The sequence below is a fragment of the Dipodomys merriami genome, unplaced genomic scaffold (genome assembly GCF_024711535.1).
Source record: "Dipodomys merriami isolate MVZ:Mamm:240054 unplaced genomic scaffold, mDipMer1.0.p SCAF_86, whole genome shotgun sequence".
Classification (NCBI taxonomy): Eukaryota; Metazoa; Chordata; class Mammalia; order Rodentia; family Heteromyidae; genus Dipodomys; species Dipodomys merriami.
Window position 1 is genome coordinate 28,401 of NW_027206468.1, and position 13,221 is coordinate 41,621.

The window sequence follows — 13,221 nt, forward strand, 5'->3', positions numbered from 1 at the left end:
TGGCTTTGGGACTCAAAGTGGCAGACTGCTAGCCTTGAGCTGGAGAGCTGAAGGACAGCAATCTGGACCCACGTTCAAGTCCAGCAACCAGCTAAGGGAAATGCCAATGTGGGATTTATCTCAGTGTGGAGAAGACACTCCTGGGACAAAATCCATGGAAGGGCATCGAGAGGCAGTAAGCCACTGCTTGGGTGGCAGAAATAATGTCATATCCTAGAGTCATTTGTGCATGGCCCTTCACAAATTGGTCAGAGCCAGGAGGTTATGAGAAGATAGTTTGTAAGCATTCCTAATGTCCATGACTAACTACCTTGTAAGGGACATTAACTTGCCAATCCTCTGTGATAGTAGTAAAGAGCTAAAGTTATAAATTGTGAGGGATAGTTTAATTCCCAAGTCCTGTATGTGCTAAAAGCCCTAATTGGCATTAACTGAGCTGGCACAGATAACTTAGGCATTGTAAGGTCATGAGAGATCACATTCGTAAGTCATCCAGAAAGATGCTTTTGCAAACCAGAGTGCTAAACAAGCTACACTGCTGTAGCTGGAGAAATGGTCTGTAGAGTTGTCAAAAGTTAAAATATTGTTCTTAATGAAATCTTACCCTAGTAGCCTCTTTGTAAAATAAGCTAAGCTTATAAGTTCCTGGAAAGGTAGGATCAACGCCCCTCATGTCAGCTTGAAGAACTTACAGAAGATGGACCTTCGCCCATAAACCCCCTTTTAAGAACAAGAGTCCAGAGTCCATTTTGGAAAAATGAGGCAAAATATATAAAATAATAATTATTATTACTTTTTAGAAAAAGGTATAAAGAATAGTGTTAACAGGTGTGCAAAGGTGGAGACTGCATCTGTCAGAGATGATTACATCTAAGTCTTCTGTGTCTGTTTACCAAAATATCTGATTAGTAAAACGTTTGTCACTTTGGTAAATTATTCTAGGCTATTGTCTAAACAGTATTAAAAACCAACGGGGCCACAGCCTGCCAAGCCTATATAATGTATCCTTAACCAGTCTGTGTAGGAATTTGCAACCCAACACGAGTGTGACAGTCCTTTGGAGCCACTGCTGCTGCTACAGCCTGACAGTCACCTGGAGAAAATCTACATAGTTACCCTGACCACCTCCACTGTGGAAGAAGTAGACCGAACTCCTGTCTGATTTCATCACCTGATACTGCATCACGGTTGAAAGCTGCTAAAACTAAGATCTTGTGGGACATTCTAACCTGGACTATCCTGAGTAGCAGTGAACAGCTAAGTACCTCTACACTCTTGAGTTCAAGCAGTTATTCTGATAGCTTCTAATAGATTACAAAACCCACCATTTCTAAAAAGAAATTGATTATATGTGTATGTAGAGGAGCCCAGTATGACCCCTGCTGTTACGCTCAGATGAAGTGTTGCTCAAGCAAGGCCAGAGGCTTGTCAACATACAGACAACACTTGTCACCATCTAAGCAATAATAGCTGAACCCCATTATAATGTCATCCCTCTTATTGTTCTCCTCCCTGATATTTTCAAAACTTTCCATAAATGTGTACAGACTTGCAGCATCCAGTGCTGTGGAAGGAAGGGTTGTTTCTGTTAAGCATGCTGCTGCCTTCTAAAATTACAGAATCTAAAGGAACAGTGGAGAAGCAGGGATCCCACTGAAAAAGAACTGTAACAAAATTAAAGCTTCTTTCTAACATTGAAATGTTGGACATTGCAGTTTCCTATCGGCAGACTTATTGACTTACACACAGGAGGACGAATGTGCATGTTCTGTGCAAGAGTTCTATCTGTTCTTTGCCACCACCATGTCCTCCTCCACAATGTGGCAGCTCAGATTGGACTTCATACTTGGAATTTCTTTCAAAGTTAGAGTTCAGGCAGCCAGTGACTTCTCTAGTTCCTGCATTTAAACATAAGAAAGATGATTTAAAGGAAACCTTAAATCAAGCTGCTGCTGTTCTCACACATATAAGCAATTCCTTTGTTTAGACTCAAGGGGAGGAGGACCGGTCAAGGAAAGGCACCTTAGGAATGAGAAACAACCCTGGCCTCTTAAAGACCTACCTTGGTGGTCAGCCTCAAACCAAGTTGCTCTGAAAGGAATATTTATTCCTGCTTCCCTTTTCATTGCCTCAATTATCTCCCTAATGTTTAAATAACTCACTCTGGTATAAAATATAGGTCACCACTTCAATTTAGAGGACAGTGAAGTTAATATTTAGTTGAAATTTATTTAATAAAGCTATATATATATATATATATATATATATTTAAAAGTTGATAAATAGGTGACATCTCCTTTTAATAAAACTAAAAAATGTATTGAAGTAGTCATCACATACAATTTCTCTTCAACAGTCATTATTTTTAGGCTAACTTTCTAAATGAAAGAGTATAAGACTTTTTAAAAATATAATTAGTGCAGATATATCAGCCAAAGTTTCATCGGCCTGTGGATACGCAATTTGTTGGTTTGTCTATTTTTCTTTGTGGTGGCTATTAGGAAAAGTAGGAAACTATCCATAGTGATACCTGGCATTATTTTTTGCTCTATTTATTTTAATTTGTTGTGCTGATCCTGGGACTTGCACTCATTGCGTGAGCACTGTCCGTAAGCTTTTTCTGATCAAGGCTATGACTTTAAAACCTGGGCCACAGTTCTACATCCAAACTTTTGGTTGTTAGTTGGAAATAAGACTCAGACATTCTGTCATTGGGCCCAACATCAAACTGAGGTTCTTTTGTCTCACCCTCCAAAATATCAAGGATTATAAACACGAGCCACTGTTAGTCATATTATGTGTTTTTTAAAGAATCTGTCAATAATAATAATAGAAAACTATTACTATTACTAAAGGCTCAAACCTGTAATCCCAGCTATTTCAGACCTAAGATAGATAGGATCATGGTTTAAAGCTTGACTGGTTAGACAATTCAGAGTTTGTTATTTTTTTAACCCGTTGGCCCCAGGGTTTAAATTCAGGCCTAGGCACTGTACATCAGTTGCTTTTCATTAAGGCTAGTGCTCTACCCCTAGAGCCACAGTGACACTTGCAGCTTTTCCTGAGTAGTCTATTAGAGGGAAGAGGTAAGGAGACTGCACAGTTTGGCTTTGAACTGCCCTCCAAAACCTAATCCTTGAAAATAGCAAAATAGTGATGCTTACCATCAATTAAGCAGCAAAAAAACCCTGAAGATATGGCTCATTTCTTCAGTGGTGTAGTGTCCACCCTGCTTGGAAAAAGTTACAGAAATTCAAGCCTCAGTGTTGGCACATATGTACACAGAAGCATGAACATACATACATACATATAAAGGTCCTATACACAATTCCATGGGATGAAAAAAGAGGTAAAAAATGCTGGGAAGATGGCTCAAAATATTAATTTAAATTAGGAAAAAAATAAATAATTTCAATTGTTAAAAAAAATACTACCACAGCCGGGTGGCAGTGGCTCATACATGTAATCCTAGCTACTCAGGAGGCTGAGATCTGAGGATTTCAGTTCAACTCCAGACTGGGAAGGAAAAGCCCATGAGAGTCTTATCTCCAAGCAACCATGCAGAAAACAGTAGTGGCACAGTAGCTAAAGTGGTAGAGCACTAGCCTTGACATGAAGAGTTGAGGGATAGCACCCAGGCCCAGAGTTCAAGCCTCCTGACCAAGAAAAACAAACAAAAAATCTGCCATAGCTGATTGTGACTTAGGTGGTAGAGTGCTTTCTTCCCATATAGAGGTATGAGTTCAATCCCCAGTGTTGTTCATACCAAAACAACCCAAGAAAAGCACACTAAGAACTATGTAACAAAAAATACAGCTTACATTGTAAAGAAAATTAAAACTTAGAAATATAATTGAGTAGAGCTAAAAGGAGAACCATGGCTCAATTGTTAGCAGCAATACACAGCATCAAGTAGGTATTAATTTCCATCAAAACAATCTAGACATTGAATCCAATACTATGATAAGTCTACACAGCAATTTGTATAGATTGGAGGCACCATCAATTAGGAAAAATAAGCCTTGAGGAATGGCAGACAGGAACTCAAAAAGAAACAAGACATTTAGAGACATGCAAGCACATCTTCTTTGCTTCTAAATACACCCTGAGAAACAACAGGCTGCATTCCTCATTTTAAGGATAAACAGCAGTTGTATGGCAAAATGTATTTTCTCCTGGAAGAAATATACTAAAGAGTGAGTCACCAAATAAATAATCAAGAATTCAAAAGGTTTAACACCAAGAGTGAAAAAGGCAAAATAAACAATTACCTGCATGACTTTATGACAGACTTTGCTTTATTAAAGAAACTCCCCTGATGTCAAGCAGCTCTATGCTTCTCTCTGTGACAGCACCCACATACTGAGTGTGCTTCTATCTGTCTGTTGCTGTTTGTTTGCTTGCTTACTCAATAAAGCTATGCCAACTTTTCTTGCCATGGTGACTTCTGTGGAAATTCTTATTCCATGACCAAAGTCAAGGACCTTAAGTAAAGAGAACCTAGTTCTGGAGGGAAACTTTAAAAACCCTCACCTAGACCCAGTGACTGTTGCTTCAAATACTTAAGAACTGGGTGGGAGTGTAGCTCAGTGCTAGAGCACTTGCCATCCACGCAGAAGACCTGGGTTTGGTCTCCAACAATAGAGGAAGGGAGGGATTCTGAAAGATCAAAGACCCAAAGAATGAGGAAGAACAAGTGTGGACACATCACACCTGAAATGAAAATTTGTCACACTGAAACACAGTAATCAAGACAGTCTGATATTAAAGCTGAAGAAACACAGTAAGTTAATAGTAGAGAAAAAAGAACCAAACCTACCTGGGAACTTGAGATCAGATACTAGATTATGCAATAAACAGCCACTAGGATAGCTAGCTATCTATATGAATAAATACAAAGTACACCATTACTTAAATCCTTTGCAAACAATTCCTAAAACAAATAGGGACGCAAAGGTAGAAAACAATTCATGGAATTTTAACGAATAACAAGTGAGTGTTTTAAGAATGGAAAATTATTTCCCAAAGGAAATAGAAATAGGAAAATAACAACAAATTTGTGTATATTACAACTTAATATCCATTATTCAGTAAGTGACAGCAAGAGATAAAAAGCCAAGTTCTATTAAGATCGAAGACACACCTCACAACCCCTGCACTAAAATTGGGTTTCTACAGGTCAGGAAGGAAGAAGAACCACTTACGTGGATCAATGGAATAGAATTAAACCTCAGAAATGAAAACACAGATCTATAGCCACCTAATCTTCGATAAGGGAGATAAAAAAATAAAATGGAAGAAAGACTGCATCTTCACTAAATGGCAAAATTGGTTAATCACCTGTAGAAAACTAAAGCTATATCTGGATATATCACCCTGCAACAGAATCACCTCCAAATGAATCAAAGGCCTCGGAGTCCGAACAGACAAACTAAAAACATTAAAGTAGGGAATAAGAGAAACCCTAGTTCTTCTTGACACAGGTCAAAATTTTCTTAAAGCGACCCTGAAACACAACAAATCAAATAAAGGTCGCACAAATGGGATTGCATGCAGCTGTAGAGACTCTAAATGGCAAAGCACATAGCTAACAAGATCAATAGGAAGCCCACGTATTGGGAGATCTTCACTAGCCATAAAACCGAGAAGGGTCTCATATCTAAAATATACTTGGAGCTCAAAAAATTAAATTGCGCCACAAAAAATAGTCAAAGAAACAACTGCCCAATAAATAAGTGGGCTAAAGCCTTATAGAGAAACTTGTCTAAAGAGGAAGTAACAATGGCCAAAAGAAACATGAAGAAATACTCAACCTTTCTAGACATAAAAGAAATGAAAACAACATTGAGATTCCACCTCACCCCAGTTTGAATGGCTATAATGAAGAACTCTGACGGAGGCATAGAATTGCATTGTTTATATATACCACATTTTCTTGATCCATTCATCTACAGAGGGGCATCTGGGTTGGTTGCATATCTTAGCTATGGTAAATAATGTTGCAATAAACATACTTGTGCTGGTAGGTTTACTATGGTCTTATTTGTGATCATTCAGGTAAATGCCCAAAAGTAGGATTGCTGGGTCGCCGGGGAGCTCTAGGTGCAGTTTTTTGAGGAACTTCCATACTATTTTCCAAACTGATTGAATAAGTTTAAACTCCCACCAACAATTGCCCCATTTTTTTTAGTAAATATACTTTATTCTCCTCTGTATTTGCTCTATACCTTGTTTTACAAAGTTATGAAGTTCACAGCTTTATGCCAAAATGTAAGAAGACTAGGCTTATTTGTTTATAAACATTTTTGCAGTCAGGTGTCATCTGAATTCTTCATTTGAATCCATACTCAATACTGAAGAAAAAAATCAGAAACCAAGGGTACTGGAGTAGAGTAGTGCTGTGGCTCAAGTGGTAGAGTGCTAGCCTTGAGCTGAAGAGCTCAGGGACAGTGCCCAGGCCCAGAGTTCAGGCCCCATGACTGAAAAAAAAATCAATTTCATCAGTATTTTGAGGCTGGGAAGGTGCCACAGTGGTAGAGGTGACTTAGTGGTAGAGCGCTTGCCTTGCATGCATGAGGCCCTGGGTTCGATTCCTCAGCACCACATAAGCAAAAAGAAAAAACCGGAAGTGGCACTGTGGCTCAAGTGGTAGAGTGCTAGTCTTGAGCTGAAGAACTGAGGGACAATGCCCAGGCCCAGAGTTCAGGCCCCATGACCGGACCCCCCCCCAAACAAAAGGGTGGATGGACCCGACTGAGCAAGTATGGAAGTGCTTTGTGCTCCGCCAAGTTCTATGTGAGAGTGGATGTGCGACCATCCACTAAACCAAAAAGCCCTGCTTCCCACACAGTAGCTGACTTCACCTACTGCCCTAAATGTGTGGTCCTGCTGAGCCGCATGGTGACCAGGGTTTCCCAGATTTGCTCTGAATTCAAGATTTTAATGCAGCTGAACTGGAATCAAATTGGGGTCGAAGGGGGAAAGGTTGTTGAAGACAGTTCTCATATTAAGAAAAATACTGCCTCATTTTTTAGGAAATGGAAAGACTTGGAAAAAATTATGTTAAGTGAAGTAAGCCAGGCCCAAAGAAACATAGGTCTCATGGATTCCCTTACTTACAATAAGTAGAATATGTCTGAGACAAGCAGAAGCAGTCTGACAAGTTGAAGTTAGTCTAAATGAGTCCCAAGATAAGGACTCAAATGTTTTTTTTTCTATTATTTCTAACATATTTAAAAGATGATTTCTTTTTTGCTTTGTATTTCCCTCCCCCATGGTATAACCCATGTTTTCCCTGTAGTTGATGTTGGTATAATTTGTGGAGGGGAAGGGTAAAAAAATTGTTTAAATAGGGATACAGGTGGGTCCATTGCAACAATGAGATGTACAAGATGTTATGTTGAAAAACGAACTTTACAACTTTGGGGGGCCAGGGAGGGAGATGGAGGAAAGGGATAGTGAGGGGAAACAAAGGAGGAGGCAACAATGCTTGATATGAAATGTACTCATTACCTTGCTCTTGTCATTGTTACCACTCTGTACGGTATTTTCACAATATAAAAAACTTATTAATACAAAAAAGAACTCTAACAACATATGCTGCAGGGGATGTGCCCAGAAGGGAGCCCTACTGCATTTTTGGTGGGAGTGTAAACTTGTTCAACCACTTTGGAAAGTAACATAGAGGCTTCTCAAAAGACTCCACGTAGAGCTCCCCTATAACCCAGCAATCCCACTTTTGGGCATTTACCCAAACGATCACATACAAAGCCATACTAAGGTTACCAGCACAACGATATTTATCACACCATTTTTAACATACGCAAGATATAGAAGCAGCCCAGGTGCTCCTCAGTAGAAGAATGGATCATGAAAATGTTGTATATACATACAATGGAATTGTATGCCTCCATCAGGAAGAATGACATAGCCCAATTTGTTAGGAAAGGGCAAGATTTGGAAAAAAATTATGTTAAGTGAAGTAAGCGAGGCCCACAGAAACATAGTTCCCATGGTTTCCCTTATTTGCAATAATTAGTATATGTCTAGGACAAGTAGAAAATGTCAGAAGCTATGTTCTTATGATCTGATAAGATGAAAGTAAGTGAAATGCACCCCAAGATTGGGACAGATGTTTTTTTTTGCCCTTAATGTTATTTTTTCTATCGTACCTATAAGGTACCATGTGATTTTTTTTGTTGCTTTGTATGTTCCTCCCCCACGGTCTATCCCATTTCACTGTATTCGATGTTGGTATAATTTGGGGAGGGGAAGGGAAAAAATCAAAATGTTTAATAAGGGATACAACTTGACCCATTGTAATAATGAGATGTACAAAACACTGTTAAAAAATAAACTTTACAATTTAGGCAGGGGTTAGGGATGTATAGTTGTGGAAATGGGAGGGAAGGGATGGTAGTAGAAAAACAAAGGAGGAGGCAACAATGCTTGATGAGAAATGTACTCATGTACATTTCTTTCTTGATAAGAAATGTACTCATTACCTTGTTAATGTCATTGTTACTCTTCTGTATGGTTTTTTCATAATATAAAAAACTTATTAATATAAAAAATAACTCTAATAACAGATGCTGGAAGGGATGTGCCCTCATGTAATTGTAAACACTTTCTCATGTAATTGTAAACAATCTCTACAGTATTAAAAAAAAGTAAAGAAAAAGAGTTCATCATGTTCTGTAGCAGGTGGATCACTGGTTTGGAAGGACAGAATCTTTGCAGGCTCTAAGCACATAACCCAGGGCAATGCAGTCTATAGCCTGGAAACGAAGCCTGAAATACTCTGCGTATGGCCTTCCTTCCCTTGAAACCACAATTTAATACGAAGAGGCAAATGTGTGTACCTCAAGCTTTGGTATGCACAGTTACAATCACATACACAAAAAACCCCACCCGGGGATTATTTCCCAGAAACGAGGAAGAAGGGCCACAAAATTGGTGTATCTGGGATGAGAGTAACTGGGACTACTGGGAGGAACCAGCAAGATGCAGTCCACAAAGTGAAGAACAGTTAAGTGGGCTCCACCTCAGGGCAGTCTGCAAGACCTGGCCTTACATCTCCTAGGTCTAATGTAGCACCTGCCTCGCGACTTTGGCACAACCTGCATACATTCCAGTAAACACATGCATTAATGCACAAAATCCGTTACCAGCAATTTGTTCCCTCAATTGTAGAGTGGAAGGGCACCCACTTATGTCAGACAGGGACAGAAGGAGTGTTGGTTGAGGAGGACAGTAGCATCCACAGTTCCAGTACTATAACCTTGGGATACACAGACCATGGTGGAGAAAGCAAGTTGGGGAGGGGAGAAACTACAAGATCTGGCCTCCCTTCTCTTGGTCCTGTTGAGCATCTCCAGTTCAATCTGGCATCATGTCTGTGTGTTCGTATGAATGTATACACAGGGGCACAACCCTTCTCCCAAGATCAGTTTCTAAGTAGGGGTGATGTGGTCCACTTACCTCGAAACCAGGGCATGTGGGATGGCACCATCACTTGGAAAGAAACAGACCAGAAAGATGGAAGCGTACCAGGTGAGGATGAAGAGGTCCATATGCAGAACCTCCTTGTTGCAGTTGAAGCTATAGTGGGTTGTTGATTGTGGCAGCATCCCCAGCTCTTGTCCCATAATCCCCAGGAAAACAGGCCACAGCCAAGAGAGGAGGTGGAACAGATGTTATAGAAGCCTCAGAAGAGGGGGTGGAACCAAATTTTCTCAAAACAGGGCTGGGGCTGTTCTGAAATTTCTCCCACAGGGGTCAGGGGAGAAATTACAAAACAAGGAATGAAGGAGAGGGGCTCATGTACCTTATGTGGTCCTCTGAAGATAGCTCCCACAGCTGGGCCCACATTGAGCAGGAAGGTCATATGGTGAAGCTGAAGATCCCTCAGGCTCCCCTAGTGGCTGTGCCAAGCATAACACCAGTTGAGAGAGGGAGGCAAGGGCTGCACCTCCAACCCCATAAATGCCAGTGGACATGGGGAAAACAAGGAACCCGAAACTCTACAAGTCATAGCTGGGAAGGGATGCTGAGAAAACTCTGAGCCAGGGCCTTCCTTCTCTGCGGCCACCACAACTGGATTCAGACCAGTCTGGCACCACTTCTGTGTGTTGTATGTGAACACATGCATGTTCCTTCACCTGAACATATTTTCCCACAGGAGGGGCTGAGCCAGGAGGTGGACAGGGAGGGGGGGTGGGGCACTAGGGTCAAGAGGTGAGTGGGGATAAGGGTGGGCAGGGAGAGGGGTACCAGCTGGGAAGAGTTAGGCCCCACTTTCATTGATTCAGGACTGTTCAGGTATGGCTCCTGCCCGTGGCCCCAAAACTGACCAGGAAAGTAGAGGTCCCACATGGTCAGGATAAAGACGAACCAACATTAGCTCCAGTACCAGCAGATGTATGGGAACTGAGCAACCAAATGTGCTACAAGGTCAAAGGTGTAATGGTGGATAGGGAAGACTCTGATTCCCTGCTTTCCTTCTCCAACGACTGTGTTGCCTTGGTTCAGTCCAATTGCATCGTCTACTTACGTGCATGCCACACACATCCTTTCACACAGGAAGGGTTGGGATGCGGAATGGTGGGAATGGGTGGCAGGGGATGTAAGGGATGGGGGATGGAGTGGGGAAAGCAAAGGGTAAGGCAGGCACTTGGGTGAGGAAGCATGATTTGGGGTGGACAGGGGAAACAATTGGTTTTGGGAAGGTGAAGGACGGTGTAGGGTTGCTGATAGGCAGGGGGATAATGAGGAAGGGGACCCCAGTGGAGAACCTAGCAATAAAAAGGGGAGAAGAAGAGAGATTCAGCTCACTTAACACTTAAGAGCCCTGTCCTAGGGATGGCTCCTGCTGGGGGGCAGAGGAGAGAATGGAGAAGAGGGCAATGTAAGGGGGCGAGAGGAGGGGGACACTACATTGAATCTTGGTCTTTGGTGATGGCTCCAGCAGTTAACTGCACAGTGTCCTTGAAAGTGGAGGTTTGCTGGCTGGTGATGCCTAAGAGGCACTGGGGGGACCATGTCTCTGCAGCACCAGTTAGGAGAGGCAACATCTTTCTCAGCTCCAATGCCTCAAGAAGTTGCTTCATAACAACAGGTGAATACTGAGGGCATGACCAAGAGGGGATGGGGGGTGACTTCTAAGTCCCTATCTTCCTTCTATGGAGGAGTTTCATTCCCTCACCCACAAATCTTCCTACACTGAGAAGAGTGGGGGCGGGTTGAGGGTGAGGTTCACACCATCAGTGGTGGAGAGGAGAAGATTAGAGGGAGTTGTGCCCCTTTACCTTGAAACTGGGTCTTGTAGGGTTGCCTTTGGCAGATGGGTCCCAACACCCTTAACCCAACTAAGGTTTTTGGGGCACTGGAGGGCCAGAGAACTGGGCAAGGGTGGCCCATGTGTTGAGGGGACAGGGGTGGGTGTGCTGAGTGGTGGTCGAAGTGGGATTCTGGCAGGGGATATTGGGGCCCAGGAAGAAGGGATGGGCCACTTCAGTTGAAACTGGTCTGAGATGGGAGGCTCCCATAGAGGAGCAGAGAAGAAAATGCAATAGAGAGGGGTTTAGGGAGGGGAGCTCTCTCACCTCAAATCAGGGTCATCATGGGATGGTGCCCACAGCTAGGCCCACACTGAATAGGAAGATGGAGGTCCACACAGTGAAGGCAAATATCCCTCAGGAAGGCACAGAACTGGTTGAGGAGATGGCTGTGAGGTCTGCATCTCCAGCCCCACAACCACCAGTGAACTCAGGTAAACCAGAGAGCCCTGGGGCTGTCCAGGCTTAGCCAGGCTTAGCCAGGCATGGAGGAGGATCAGAGTCTGACCTGGGCTTTCCTTCTCTGTGGCAGCCATAGCTCATGTTTGGAACATTCTGGCACCTGGCATTATGTAGTAAGTGCTGGACATAGGCACATCCCCTTTCCCATGCCTGTGTTCACACGGAAGTGGAGGGCCAGGCAGTGAGGGCTGTGAGATGGGTGGGTCAGGAGAATGAATGGAGCACTGAGGGGTGTCTGACATCAAGAAGGGGATTGATCCAAAATGGGGGGTAGAGCACATAGCAGGGTGGAAGGCTGGGAAAACATGGGGAGGTAATGGGCAAGGTACGTATCAGAGTGGAGGTGTTAGTAGGGGAGGAAGAAAAGGGGTTGGGTCCACTTAACAGAAACAGTGCTGTCCAGTAGAGTTCTCTCCATGTGCTGTGTGCTGTGCTCATCTGTGATCTGTCGGAGGTAAGCCCAGCCTACTAGAGTCCCCATGCCCCAAAATATAGACTAAAGGAATGAAACTCCATCTAACTATTCACCTGGCAGGGCAAAACTCTCTGGCATCCTGGGAAAAGGTTTGTAGTAAAGACCAATTCATAGAATAGCACATATCTGGGGTAACAGATTAATATTACCTATACCCATGAGACATAGTTAATGTATAAAATGTATTCAAGTGATAAGTCCTTCTTTCTTTTTTTTTCCTTTTCCTTTCTGTTTTTTTCTCTTCCTTTTCTTTACCTCTATGTTGTTCCACAACTGGGGCTTGAACACAGCTTCTAGGGCATACAAAAATTCACTGCCCAAGGGTCTATTATTCTTCACCTCCTAGACCTCCATCTTCCTGGTCACTGTCAGCCCAGGTGCGGGTACCATGGTCAGATGTCATTACCAGCCTTCCTTCTCCCCATTTTCCCTCCCTCATCTCTCAATACACTGTAGTCAATCACAGTCTTTATGGTTTGGGTTCTTGTTTTGATTGCCTGAGGTTTGATTGGTCCAGATATAACACACTTGTTAGCTATGGCAGGTGCCAGGGGAGGCCTTTCTTCTTATTCTTTTCCTAACACATCCCAGGAGAGTTGTCTGTGTTTCAGGAGATTTAGTTGAATTACTTTCCACTTTCTGGACTTGGCCTCCTGATTTTGTATCTTCTTTTGTATTTATGAGGATTGAACCCAGGACATTTCATTAGCTAGTCAAGAACTCTCAATGAACTATAAACCAGCACCAGAACATCTTTTTAAAATTCTCCTTACATCTGAGTGTAAGATGGAAAGAAAATGGTATATTCCACTGTATTGGAATGTTTCAAATTTTTAGGTTTTGAGTAATCTAGTTAGACACAATCATAGTCTAGAAACAGAAATGTTGGTAGAAACTGATATAGAAACAGAAATATTGTTAGAAACTTATTATGACAGGCTTTTCCTC

The 13,221-nt window shown here is 42.3% G+C and overlaps 1 protein-coding gene across 1 annotated transcript in view; it reads right to left on the reverse strand.

Annotated features, from left to right (window-relative positions):
- The window catches only part of LOC138820316 (myelin protein zero-like protein 3), a 34,959-nt gene extending 25,312 nt beyond the window's left edge, over positions 1 to 9,647 (reverse strand). Inside the window, exon 1 of the mRNA XM_070011985.1 lies at positions 9,481 to 9,647. Within this exon, the coding sequence (XP_069868086.1) occupies positions 9,481 to 9,647 (167 nt within the window). The remainder of the gene's footprint in view (positions 1 to 9,480) is intronic.
- Between the last annotated feature and the right edge of the window lie 3,574 nt (positions 9,648 to 13,221).